Below are 14,206 nucleotides of genomic sequence, written 5' to 3' on the forward strand. Positions count from 1 at the left end.
GCGGCCGCGGTCCGTCGGCAGCTCCTGCCAGAACGCCACCGCAGAGCCCTGGAGGAACGGCGGCAGCGGCCGGTCGTCTCCCCCCGGCCCGCGCCGAGACCCCAACGCCACCGCCAGAGGAGACCTGTCCAGCCCCACACACAGGTAAACGTCCAGAACGTTCATTTTAAAAGCAAGCTTGTAGATCTGCTATTTAAAAAAAAAAAAATGCAAATCTTTGAATATATATTTTTTCAAAGCAAAGAGATGAGATGGGGGTCCGCCAAATACATTTGTGGGGGTCCTTGACATGAAAAAGTGTGAGAACCACTGATTTAGAAGACATTTATAGAATCGGGTCAGAATATTTTTCAAAAATAGCAGATCTACAAGCTCTCAGCGCGGCACTGTGAGCTTGTAGATCTGCTATTTTTCAATAGTTAAAGCATAAAATAATGGTTAAAGTGGTTTTGTATAAACTTCCATTTACATGGGGCAATTATAACGTACTAAGGCATATGCAGCTTATATTAGCCAGGGATCCTTTTAAACATTTTGTTTTAAACAACACAATTAAAACGTTCTACTTCCACCAGGTCCAACAGGCTGTCCCCAGCCTCAGGGTCATCGCTGACCAAGCTGTCCCCAGCCTCCAAGACCAAGCTGTCACCAGCAGGTATGTGCACACATCAAGCCCCCAGAACCCAGGGCTAGATTTGAAGCAACCCCGATGGTGGCCAAAGTTGGAACTGCAGCCTAAACGTGCATTTTGGCCCCGCCCCCTCCACTCCAGACAATCCTTCCTCTGAGCGGAGAGCAGCGTGACGTCATTTTGGAACCAGATCTGGTTCCAATTTCCCCCAGAATGCACCTGGATTAGCTACATGCTAGCATGTAGCCGTTGCTTCAAAACGCCACTGAGCACTTGCATTGAAATGATAGTGGGGGCGGGGCCGGTCCGCTCTCTATTTTATATATACTCTATGGCACACATAGACATCAAAGGGGGCTTGATTCTAGGGGTGGGCGATATGGAAACATATTGTATCACAATAATAATACAATAATTATCACCATGCCTTTTTATGCTATGTTTTAGGATTATTATGATGTTATGATTATTAACAATTTCTCAGCCAAATCGCCAAACGTCGCCATTTTGAGGAGGCCCAGCCAGCCAGATTGCCAAACGTCGCCTTGCTGATGATTTTCTGATTTTTTTGGTATTTTTTTGACATTTTTAGAGCAAAAACTGACCTTTCTAGCTTCATTTCAGTCTAAAGAAACATATTACGATGGAAATGACATCATCGATGACGTAACCCGGAAGTCGTTTGGCCATAACATAGCATAGGCCTTTCCATAGCATTGAAAGCTGACGTTTTTCTTATCAAACTTTACCATATTTAGACGGATTTTCATTCGGAAAAAAATGGCAGGCTGACAGAGTGGTCACTCAGGAGCAAAAACGAGTGTGCACGGCGTGCGCACGACGTTCAGGGCGTGCGGGATCGCTCCTGTTCGGCGGACCGGGAGCCATAATAGGCGGCCATTATGGTCCACATGCTGTCCAGGCTTAGTCCAGACTGCAAGACCTAATCGTTGGGCACACTCTAGTGGTATAGTACGTGTACTACATTCTGCAATCATATTATCCCTGCTGGGTTAGGCTACTGATAACTTGGAAATTAATAATATTCCTGGCAGTATAGGCGCACAAGCATATTGTAAATGGCTGAGAAAGAGTTATTTAATAACACATAATTCATTATTTTATATATACAGGGTTCTCACGGTCATGAAATTCCTGGAAATATTTTGAAATTAGAAAAATATTTTGCCAGTACTGGAAAAGTTTGGGAATTGATCAAGGGTCCTGGGAGAAGGTCCTGGAAAAAATAGCTATGCATTGTCTTTGGTTATTGATTGTGTTAATACCTCTGAAATGACAAATTAAACATGGGCCAAATTGTCAAATATTAGAGGCAGAAATTGTGAAAATAGCAGATCTACATGCTCACAACGCCTCTCAACGCGAGGCGTTGTGAGCATGTAGATCGGCTATTTTCACAATAAAACCGTGTTTTAAAAAATTCCTCAACTCTTAGTGCTCGTCAGGGTGACGGGGTCTCCAGTTCAAATATGATTATTCCGGGGGTCACGGCCTGAAAAGGTTGAGAACCACTGGCATACACTACCTGTCTTTAGGCATTGCGTATAGGAGTAAGCAACCTGTTATTGAGCTGAATTATTGTTATTTATTACCCGGCTTGGTTGAATGCTTGATTCTGATTGGTCGAGCGCTGAAATCAGCGGTGAATTATGAGCGTATAATGACCGCTCCGCTCTAATTCACCGCTGCCTAATCAAAGGCTCAGAGCAGCTGCTGCAGTCAGGATACACTGCGTGGATTTAGTGCCGTATCCAACATGGCAGCCATGTAAACAAACACACAGCGACATTTACAACCAAACGTTGCTCTGAAGAATGTCTTTAAAAACATTTGAGGCGAGAAATAGACGACGCAGTAACAGAAATGGATTCCATTTGATCAGCACTTCCTTGTTTTCCAAGGCGACCGTGTTGCGCTCGGGGGGACGCACTTCCAGCCGTCTGTAAACAAGGAAACACTTTGTTTTGATTTTAGTTTTGAGTCAAATTATTAATTTTATGTATTAGCCGGGTAATAAGTGCTATAAGGTCTTGCTGCTTGGTCATTACGGCTTATATGGACACTTCGGGCTGATAATTCCCCTCGGCTCCGCCTCTGGGAATTATTACCCCGTCGTGTCCATATAAGCCGTAATGACCGCGCAGCAAGACCTTATCGCATACATAGTCCTGGAAATTGGGTTAAATATTCTGTCAAAGTTTTTCGAAAAGTTTTGGAAATTAATTGGTGAAGATGTGTGGGAACCCTGTATATAGGTCTGCTATTTCCAATATTTTCACCAAAAGGCCCCTTTAGAAATGTCATTTTCATTCTCTCTCCCAGCCTCACAGAGCAAGCTGTCCCCAGCCTCCAAGCAGTCCAGCAGAGACAAGGCCTCCCTGCAGTCCAAACACGCCTCGGATCGCTCGCCTGCCTCTGGAAAGGTATCCAAGTTCTGTTCAGTTTAGGGGTGGGCGATATGGTGATAAATATCGTTGAGAAGATACAATGTCTCCACGATATGCCTTTTCAGAGGTATCGTATATATCGTGATACAATGAGGTAGCCTTGCAAAAAATCCTGTTGAATTGTTAATACAGAGATTCATTGCAGAATTCATTTAAACATTTTTTGTCTAAATCAGTAGTTCTCAAACCTTAAAATGTCAAGCCCTCCCCTTATGATGACTCATCATCATATGATGCAAAATGCATCATCATTCACGCTGAAATACTAAAATATCTCCAAACACAGATTGAACACAAAAAATAACTCAGGATTGTGTTGATCGTGTCCCAAACAACAATAAAATAAGATCTGGTTGTCCCAGAGGTGAACTGGCCCTCTAAAGAATGTCCCAGTGATCTAACACCGCTGCCTTGCGTGTGCGTGTGTGCGTGTGTGTGTGTGTGTGTGTGTGTGTGTGTGTCTTTGCCAGTGTGTGGCGCGTTACTTCGTCATGAGGAGCGGCAGCCTGCGTCACATCGAGGCGTCGCAGCACAGAGGCGCCTGGCTCACCAGCAGTAGCAACCAGCTCAAACTCAACGCAGCCTTCGTCCACAGCCACGACGTCTACCTCGCCTTCTCTGTGCAGGGCTCTGTGTACTTCCAGGTGACAACAACATCACATAGAGCAGTGGTTCCCAAACCTTTTTAGTTCGAGACCGCAAAAGAGAAATGACACGTTTGCCCCGGGACCCAAACTAGTGAAAATAGCAGATCTACGAGCTCACAACGCGTCGCTTCGCGCCGCGTAGTGAGCTCGTAGATCGGCTAATTTCACTACTTTTAATCATTATATATCTTATAATTCGTGTTATTTCTTAGATGTGTTTGTTTGTTTCTTTTAACTCATTCGCTGCTTTTTAAAAATGGCCACTTTGAGGCTGAACTGCCAAATTCTCCATATACTGCCATGTAATCCATAGTGCGCGAATCATGCACAGATCATGCACCACGTGTGTGCACGCCGTTGACCGCTTTCAAACCAAAAAATCCGCTTGGAAATCCGTTCAGGCATTCATCAAGCGTCAAACAACGGGTTTAACCAGTGGTTCTCAAACCTGGGGTCGGGACCCAAAGTGGGGTCCCCAAATTATTTTGTGGGGTCCCCAGATGATAGTAATTTTTTTTCTCACTCAATGGTATACAAACCAACACACAGTATAAGTGTATACAGCAGGGATGTCAAACATACGGCCCGCGGGCCGGATCCGGCCCGCGAGGTGATTCAATCCGGCCCCAGGCTTGTAGAGCATATATTTCTGAGCATTTAGAAAAAAAAAGTAAGTCTCTAGCCCATTCCTGTCAAGAGTTATGATTGTTTTAAGAACTGCAGGCTAGGTTTCTCCCACCAGGTGGCGGTGATTGAGTTGATTGATTGGAATGTTAAGTGATCAGCTCTCTCTCTCTCTCTGAAGATGACAGCGTTGCTAGGAATGGGGTGGGGGGTCTGTCTGGCTATGAATAATACCTGAACGTACCTACAATATTCGAACTGTACTCAAAGATTACACATATTAGACATGGAAATTAATGTTGTTAAGAAAATAACTTATTTAAAAAATATAATAATAATAAAATGTAAAAGTTTTATTATTCAGATATTTTCTGAATATGCCATTATTGTTCATTACTTTTATTCTTTTTATTATAAAATACAATAAAAAATTATTATTGTCCTGCATCAATAATATTTTTTTTTTAGCCATTTACAAATTATAGCAGAGACTATCAGGAATCGAATTATTCTATTATCAAATGGTTTATTCTTATTGGCACTTCTTAAAGGAGTAGTTCACCCCCAAAATGCCATGGAGCCAATGTAGACTCATTCCTAAAACAGAAATTTGATTACAATAAATGCATGCCTATTGATTCCGGATGGGGACCCAAATGCATTTGGGTCCCCATCCGGAATCAATGGGGGGAAGTGTACTATTATCACATTTTTGTCTTAGTAATGGGACAAATAAAATAAAAATATATTATTGAACTCAAGTTTCCATGGCGTGAGTAATCAAAGAAAAAAAAGTCCTTTTGGGGATGAACTACTCCTTTAAACAAATAGCATCTCTCGTACCTAACTGCAACAGTAATACCAATAATGAAAGTAGCTATTTTACTTAATAATGAACACAATTTGTAAAATGATATACTGCTATACTGCTAGCTATAGCAGTGGCTAAGACGACAGGAAGAAAAACAGACCGAACATGTGAGCGAGTGTCATCCGATCCGCGACTGGTTCGGCCCTCATCAAGTCGCCTTTCATCCAATCCGGCCCTCACCCCAAAATGAGTTCGACACCCCTGGTATACAGGGTATCTGCACATTTCTTAAGTGGCAATCTAAAGACTTTCAAGACCGTTTTAAAACCACACTGTCAAATATTAAGTAAGCAACAGGCGAACATTGTGAAAATAGCGATCTACAAGGCGGTGTGAACATGCAGATCTGCTATTTCCACAATAGTCATCTGTGGAACCGTTACATTAAATGTAATACCTACAATTCCAAGTGCTTGTCAGGGTGGGGGTCCCCAGTTCAGATATGTTTATTTTGGGGGTCACGGCCTAAAAAGGTTTGAGAACCCCTGAGTTAAACATTTAGTAACAATGTGAGTACATTGTGTCCACCACTGCACAGGGCTACGCTCGCATGACGTCAGCGGTGGGCGAGGAGGAGCGCGGCGAGGACGGAGGCTCCTCCCACGCGCTGGGCGTGGAGTGGATCCGCACGGAGAGCCTGCCCTTCCAGTTCGCCCACACGCTGCTCAACCCCTGGAACGACAACCGCAAGGTCCAGGACAGCCGCGACGCACAGGTCAGTGAGAGACGCAGCGCCACCCGTTGAAAGAGTATCGCTCAGGGTTCCCACGGTCATGAAATTCCTGGAAATATTTTGAAATTAGAACAATATTTTTCCAGTATTGGAAAAGTTTAGGAATTGATCAAGAGTCCCGGAAGGTCCTGAAGAAAATAGCTATGCATTGTCTTTGGTTATTGATTTTGTTAATACCTCTGAAATGACAAATTAAACATTGGCCAAATTGTCAAATATTAGAAATTATGAAAATAGCCGATCTACATGCTCAAAACGCCTCGCAAAACGCGAGGCGTTTTGAGCATGTAGATCTGCTATTTTCACAATAAAACCCTGTTATACAAAATTCCTCTACTCTCAGTGCTCGTCAGGGTGCCGTTCAAATATGATTATTTGGGGGGTCACGGCCTGAAAAGGTTGAGAACCACTGGCATACACTACCTGTCTTTAGGCATTGCGCGTAGGAGTAAGCGACTCGTTATTAAGCTGAATTATTGTTATATAGTCCTGGAAATCAGGTTAAATATTCTGGAAAAGTTTTGGAAAAAATTAATTGTTAAAGATAGCAGACCTCCAAGCTCACGACGCGTCGCAGCGCGACGTGTCGTGAGCTTGGAGGTCTGCTATTTTCACGGAAAGGTCCTTTTAGAAATGTCATCCCCTGCCTCTCTAACGTTCTCTGCACGTCCCTGGTCTGGTGTTAATAGGAGCTGGAGCCTCACGTCGGCGCCCAGCTGCTCCAGCTGTGGGAGAAGGCGTACGGAGGAGACGGAGTGAACCCACAACAACACAGTGAGCCCACCACCACCACCACCACCACCACCACCACCACCACCACCGTCCCCGAGGACCTCTCCTCTCTGAAGATACACTGAGCCGTCCACCTGCAACGCAAACACACCAGACCACAACACATAGCCCACAAGGTCTCCCCTACAGCAGTGGTTCTCAACCTTTTCAGGCCCGCTGACCCCCCAAATAATCATATTTTAACTGGGGACCCCCAGAATAATCATATTTTAACTGGGGACCCCCTCCTCCCCACCCCGACGAGCACTAAGAGTTGAGGTATTACATTTTGTAAAACACGGTTTCTGCCTCTAATGTTTGACAATTTGGCCAGTGTTTAATTTGTCATTTTAGAAGTGTTAAAAAGTCCTTAAATTGTCACTTTAGAAATGTGCACATACCCTCTATACACTTAAAACTTTACGTTGGCTTGTTTACTGTTGAGTGACAAAACAATGTTGCACATTAAGTTAATCATCTGGGGACCCCTCTCCCCAAAATAATTTGGACCCACAGGTTGAGAACCGATGCCCTTGAGGCTCTGTGCACAGCAGCACGTTATTGGAAAGGAATTAGGCCTCTTCCTCAATTATTTCACAGGTGTTACCAATGAGGCCGATTAAGGCCGTGTCCCATTCAGGTCCACGACGGAGTCTGTGTGCCGATATGGTGCATGTTGGCTCACTGGGAACGAGTCCATGGGCCATACGAGATGTCGGTATCTGAAAGGTGGCAAAGGTTACCATGCATTTTTGAAAAGCTCTATATCTGTAGATTATATTTTGGTATGATAACCCTTTCTGAGACACAGCTAAATTGGTGTTATCAGCCGCTAGAGTTGGTGTCCCATTAACTTTACTATACAGGAAAAAAATGCTAATAATTAATCGGTTTTAAGTAGCATATGAGGGGTCCATTGTTGAATCCATTGCAAGCATCTGTTTTGCACGAAAAACATTCCTTGGGTTAAAAAAGCAGCCCCAGAAGTCTATGGTTTAGTGATGAAAAGTGACGAGTCATTACTTTTCAGACTTTTGTAGGGGCCGTTTTAGCCCAAGGAATGTTTTTCGTCCAAAACAGATGCTTCCAAAGGAAAGAAACCCCTAGTTTGACCCCTCATATGCTAATACCAAAATATAATCTACAGATATAGAGCTTTTCAAAAATGCATGGTAACCTTTGCCACCTTTCGGATACCGACATCTCGTATGGCCCATGGACTATCCTGTGAAGGAAGTAAGGAGGAGGCCAACTTTCTTTCCAATGTGGGTGCGGCGCATAGAGCCCATTTGACTCCAACAATAACACAGACAACACAATTTCATGAAAATGCACCAATAAACGACCACGTCCATATCCACCGACTATAACCACACAACAAGAACACACTCCCAACTACACACAGTTTCTGAAGTCAGACGTCATACGACACAATACATGACAACGACATCTGTTTTGTTTGCTGGAGTACAGAATCGTTCCTTTTCAGGAAATGTAAAAGATTTTGAGTTTTTTGTTTCGGCTTGACATCAAAGAATGTCCACCTACTCCAAACACACACCAGAACACAGCCCTTGATCCACAGTGTCCATTACGCTCTTCTTAATTCATGTTAATTGCTCCATAATGAAGAAGCAGAAGGTCTTTGTGACCGTTTGCGTTCTCATGTTCACATTGTCCGATATAACAGTAGTATTTGACTGTACTGCGGACCCCCCCTCCAGAAAGTGGTTCATGCCAGGGACCTCCCATGCAAGATTTGTGTCCTTTTAATGTGTCAAACACATTTAAAAACACATTTCAGAATTATTATTATTTTTTGGTATTTATTTGTAGCAGATTTACAGCCTCACAATTTTATTTTTTTCAGTTAGCAGCTATTTTCAAATGGCCGATGTCTCGGTTTAAACTGGTCGAACTGACTGTTTTAACTAGTTTTGCTGGGGCCACCTTCAAGGACCTCTGGGGGTCCCTGGACCGCACTTTGAGAACCACTGAGATCCCTGGTGTTATTGTTGTCTTCTTCATGTTCAGATAAAATGGAGCACATCCTAAGTTCATATTCATATTAACACATTCATTATTTTTATTTAATTTTGCGGCTGTTTTGGTGATGTTTTATGTGTGTCTATAAGACGTTTATTTTTCATATTTTCAATATTTAGACCAATGTGACAATTCTCTCATTGTTTTGTAAAAATGTTTCTGTAATTTTTGCTGCTGTTCTGCTGCTGATCTTTTGAATAATAAACTTTAATGTTGAATCTTAGAATGACAATTTAATCCATTCACGCTTTCTTGAGCCAGGGCTTTCTTTAAGAGACAATGAATGAATTAAACTAATGGATTCATTTCTTAAAGAAATAGAGAATGAATGAATTAAACTAATGGATTCATTTCTTAAAGAAATAGAGAATGAATGAATTAAACTAATATGCCTACATGAATTACTTTAATAACAGCAGTCTAGAACTGCCCTCTTCCTGGATACCGGTGATGCAACGTCGTATCTTTAATCTGATTGGCTGATTCTTACAAACTACAGAACCAACTCCTCCTTTATTCTCTTTCACACTCCAGAGCTTGAAGTTAAAACCTGTTTAATGTCATGTGTTGAATCGGGTCAGTTCTGTTGAGTTCTGGTCGGTTTAGATCTGTGATGATGAAGATTACAGCCACCCTGTAGCAACTCATAATGTAATAACGGCTCATAATGTAATAAGGGCTCATAATGTAATAAGAAAAATGTAATAAAAACTCATAATGTAATAATCAGCTCATAATGTAATAAAAAAACGAGCGCATAACGTAATAATGGATTTTTCAATAATGTAATAATGTAATAATGTGTTACATTAAGAACCTCCACATAGGAGGCTCATAATGTAATAAAACTTCATAATGTAATAATGTATTTTTATTACATTATGAGCTGATTATTACATTATGAGCTTTTATTACATTTTAATTATTACATTATGTGCTTGTTTATTATTACATTACGAGCTGATTATTACATTATGAGTTTTTATTACACGTTTTTATTACATTATGAGCCCTTATTACATTATGAGTTGCTACACACCCTGCCAACTGTGTTGATGGAGAATGGAGCAACTATCTGCTAAACATGCAGCAAATGAATACATATGGGGATCATTTAGCTGTACAAAGAGCATCCACAATGTTCAACATACAGTTCGTGATTGTATCGACACTGGGTGTTGATGCAACATCGATAATATCCCCATGTGGTCAGTATGACGACAGTCTGCCATTGCTAGTTCTGGGCCACTTTGCCGAAGGTCATGGGGACCATTATGTAAGCCTTGATGGACCAGTCACACACTTGATTCAATGAGTCCAGGAAGCAGAGGAGAGCGCACCACTTCAATCTGTCCCTCACTCTGGCCCTAAGTCTAGCCCTCACTCTGGCCCTGACTCGGTACCTCATTCTGGCCCTGACTCTGTCCCTCACGCTGGCCCAGGGCCGGATTTATAATAGGGCTTGACGTGCTGAAGCTAAGCTAAGCTAAGCTAACGTCGCTGTCTGTAATGACTGGTTACACTTAAGGGTTTTGAAGAAACGTTAGGTGGATACTAGTATGCACAACTCTAAAAGAACTGGTGCACTATTGTGTTGGAGTGCCTCAGTGCGGCTGCAGAGTTAAGGTGCTATCTATCCCTGATTGATTGATTGATTGATTGATTGAAGACTTTATTAGAAGTTTGCATAGGAAAAGGTTCATGACAGTGCAGTTCACTGGTACAAGGTCAACTAAAGGGAGATCCTAGTAAGCTTTTCAGCTTATTTGCACAGGAAACCGTCATGTATCTCATATAACAACTGAGACCACACTATTAAGTAGGGTGACCAGAAGTCCCGGTTTGGCCGGGACTGTTCGTTTTCAAGCTGCGTGTCCCGGTATCCTGACAAATATCTCAAATAAATATCACTAATATGTCCCGCTTTTCAACATTCACTACAAAATTGTGCCAATAATATCTGTTTTTAGTGGTTGCATAGACATTTATCATCTTCTTTTCACGAATATATGCTCAACTAACCAATCAGAAAACATGTACAAATTCATTGCGCGTCTGAATTCAACGCTGAGGCTGTTTGTCAATCACTCACTACCTGTTTGCAACCCTGCTGCGTATGTGCGCTTGCACGAATGTTAGAGAATGGGCAGATTGGGCACGCACGTGCGCGATAACGTGCACATTGCTTTTAGGGTCTCGGTTTTAGGCAACAGTGGTTCGCGTCCCGGTTTGAGCGGCTGAAAATATGGTCACCCTACTATTAAGTCATTATGCTAATGTATGGACGTCTCTGTTGTTTCATACACCATCTTTGGGCATATTCTACACTATTGTTATTTATAATTTGAGCTTGACTGTGATACATGTGGCTACCTGTTTGATTGATGTTTTTGTGGGATAGAGAAGCCAGGGCTTGTAGTTACTGGACTGTCAAAATTGTAGCTACCTGATACTGTATGCTGGTGGAAAAGGGGGAAAATAATCAAACCAAGTTTGAAGTGAGGTGGTGCGTGTGTCTCATAATGACATTATCCGTTCCTATCTCCTGCCCTGCTCTGCCCTCACTCTGGCCCTGACACGGCACCTCACTCTGGCCCCAAGTCTGGACAGATCGAAGAGGTGCGCTCTTTGAATCAAGTGTGTGACTGGTCCATCAAGGCTTACATAATGGTCCCCATGACCTTCGGTAAAGTGGCCCAGAACTAGCAATGGCAGACTGTCGTCATACTGACCACATGGGGATATTAACGATGTTGCATCAACACCCAGTGTCGATACAATCACAAACTGTATGTTAACAACATTGTGGATGCTCTTTGTACAGCTAAATGATCCCCATATGTATTCATTTGCTGCATGTTTAGCAGATAGTTGCTCCATTCTTCATCAACAAAGTTGGCAGGGTGTGTAGCAACTCATAATGTAATAAGGGCTCATAATGTAATAAAAACATGTAATAAAAACTCATAATGTAATAATCAGCTCATAATGTAATAAAAAACAGGTGCATAATGTAATAATTAAAATGTAATAAAAGCTCATAATGTAATAATCAGCTTATAATGTAATAAAAATACATTATTACATTATGAAGTTTTATTACATTATGAGCCTCCTATGTGGAGGTTCTTAATGTAACACGTTATTACATTATTACATTATTGAAAAATCCATTATTACGTTATGCGCTCGTTTTTTTATTACATTATGAGCTGATTATTACATTATGAGTTTTTATTACATTTTTCTTATTACATTATGAGCCCTTATTACATTATGAGCAGTTATTACATTATGAGTTGCTACACACCCTCCTCATCCTCTCCTCTGTGCTTTGGGTCAAAGCAATGCCAGGCAGTAAGTACTAAACAGATCCCCTCCTTTATACACATCCTCATTTATCTTATCAAATATACAGTACACTATCTACAGCAGGAGCGTCACAAGGGGGGGGGGGGGGGGGGGAGTGGGGCCGGCCAGATTGCTGACATAGAAACACAGGTTTTTTCAAAAAATCTTAGAAGGATTCAAAAGACACTTATAGAATCGGGTCAAAATTCTAATTTTCACGATTAAAAAAAAAATAGCAGATCTACAAGCTCGCAGCGCGGCACTCGGTGCCGCGCTGTGAGCTTGTATATCTGCTATTTTTCATTGGTTAAAGCATAAAGTAATGAGGGGGAGTGGGACTGAGTTACTAGGGCCCAAGGTGTAGGGGCCTTAATTATTTTATACTTTAGCTATTGAAAAATAGAGTAGATCTGCTGTTTTTGAAACGTCGTGAAGATGTGTGCAAATCTTTGAATATACTGTTTGTATTTTTTAAGTGAACATTAAATAACTCAAATTTTGCTTCTAGTCAGGTTCACTATGTTAATATATGTTTATTCGTTGGAATTTTGTGGGGATTTGTAAAACTATACATTTTTTAAATATTCAGAGCATGGGGAATCCAAAAATCTTTGTTGCCATTTGCTCTGACACCTGCAAAGTTGCCATTTTGGCCGTTCAAAATGGCCGACATAAAATACATAATTTGTGCTATCTTGGCTTCTAAACAACCTAGAAACTTAATTAAACATGCCAATCCTATGTTTTCTGGGTCAAGGCATCGAATGAGTAAATGATGGGTGTAAAATATTCCGGACCCCCCTCTATATTGGGACCTCCCAGAACATTACGACAGCAAGTTAATGTCTGATTTTCATAATGTTAGAGTTGTTTTGTAGGTTTCAAAACATCCTGAGTTCATTTATTACACTTTTAAAACAGCCAGAATAACCTTTCTGACTTTTGGTTGGGGTTTTTTCCTCACCTGTGACCCCCCAATCGCTGTGCTCCTGCTCCAGAACAATGTTAAATTAGATCATAATTGAAGCAAAGTTGTTGTAGCTGGGCTCTGAAAACAAAGAGTAGTAGCAAATACCAGGGGTCTTCCACGGGGGGTCCGGGACCCCTGGGGGTCCTCAGAGTTATTACAGGGGGCCCGCCAAATCTTGATGGGATCGTTTTCTTTATTTATTTATTTTTACATTTGAAACTTTTAATGTTTTACGTGTCTTCGGCTTATTGTACATTGATGGTTTAGTATTCTCTCAGTATTATTTATAAAATGTTTGTGTTAGACAGTTCAGTCAATAATAATACCTAGAATACCTATATAATCAGCAGAAGTGATAGTGTGTGGAGTTCCTTGTGTCAATTCTGTTTATATGAGATGAGTCTATTCAAAGAAATGATTTGCGATCAGTTTGATTCATTCATTGCACAGCAAATAAAGACCTGATTACAATTATACAACATTCTCTATAATCAGTAAATGTAGAATAATTTAATTTAATAGGTTATTGTATCAAGGACTGCTGACAACGTGGTCAGAGATTGGGGAGGGAGGTTAGCCCTCTGTTAAAATGTCCCTCTTTACGCAACACTGGCAGTTGTGTTACCATATACCCAGGGACGTGCTGGGCCCCTGATTCAGCCCGGGAAAAAGATTTGGAGAGGCCCTCATTGCGCGCTGTAGAGAGAGATCTCTCTCTATAGCGCTGCTGCTACTCAAAGATTTCCCATTTCAGATCATGACAAGTGACAAGCCAGTGGGCCAATTACATTACATGAGATATATTTCGTCGTTGTCGGGTGGATTGTCGTTGTGGTTTTGGATGTCCAAAACCGTTTGTTTTGTATTTATCATTTTAAAAATGATTTAAACTAGTGAAAACAGACGATTCACACAACGCCTCGCACCGCGAGGCGTTGTGTGCTTGTAGATCTGCTGTTTTCTCTACTTTTGTGCGACAGCCTTGTATGATGAAGCAGGGCTTTGCTTTGCGAAAATAATGTACAAATTTGAAACTTGGAGATACGAGGTTTCTGCCCAACATTTTTTTCCTAATGGCCGGCCTGGACCGGCCG

The 14,206-nt window shown here is 41.7% G+C and overlaps 1 protein-coding gene across 1 annotated transcript in view; it reads left to right on the forward strand.

Moving 5' to 3' along the window:
• Window positions 1-6,976, forward strand: part of LOC308280703 (3'-5' RNA helicase YTHDC2-like) — a gene marked incomplete at its 5' end in the record, with an annotated part of 60,944 nt that extends 53,968 nt beyond the window's left edge. The window contains 6 exons of the mRNA XM_080755022.1: window positions 1-144; window positions 576-655; window positions 2,975-3,075; window positions 3,570-3,743; window positions 5,780-5,956; window positions 6,664-6,976. The exon at window positions 1-144 is cut by the window's left edge and continues 56 nt beyond it. Of these exons, the coding sequence (XP_080611148.1) occupies window positions 1-144; window positions 576-655; window positions 2,975-3,075; window positions 3,570-3,743; window positions 5,780-5,956; window positions 6,664-6,831 (844 nt within the window). The remainder of the gene's footprint in view (window positions 145-575; window positions 656-2,974; window positions 3,076-3,569; window positions 3,744-5,779; window positions 5,957-6,663) is intronic.
• Between the last annotated feature and the right edge of the window lie 7,230 nt (window positions 6,977-14,206).

Source organism: Nannobrachium achirus (assembly GCF_963921795.1).
Source record: "Nannobrachium achirus genome assembly, contig: SCAFFOLD_287, whole genome shotgun sequence".
Classification (NCBI taxonomy): domain Eukaryota; kingdom Metazoa; phylum Chordata; class Actinopteri; order Myctophiformes; family Myctophidae; genus Nannobrachium; species Nannobrachium achirus.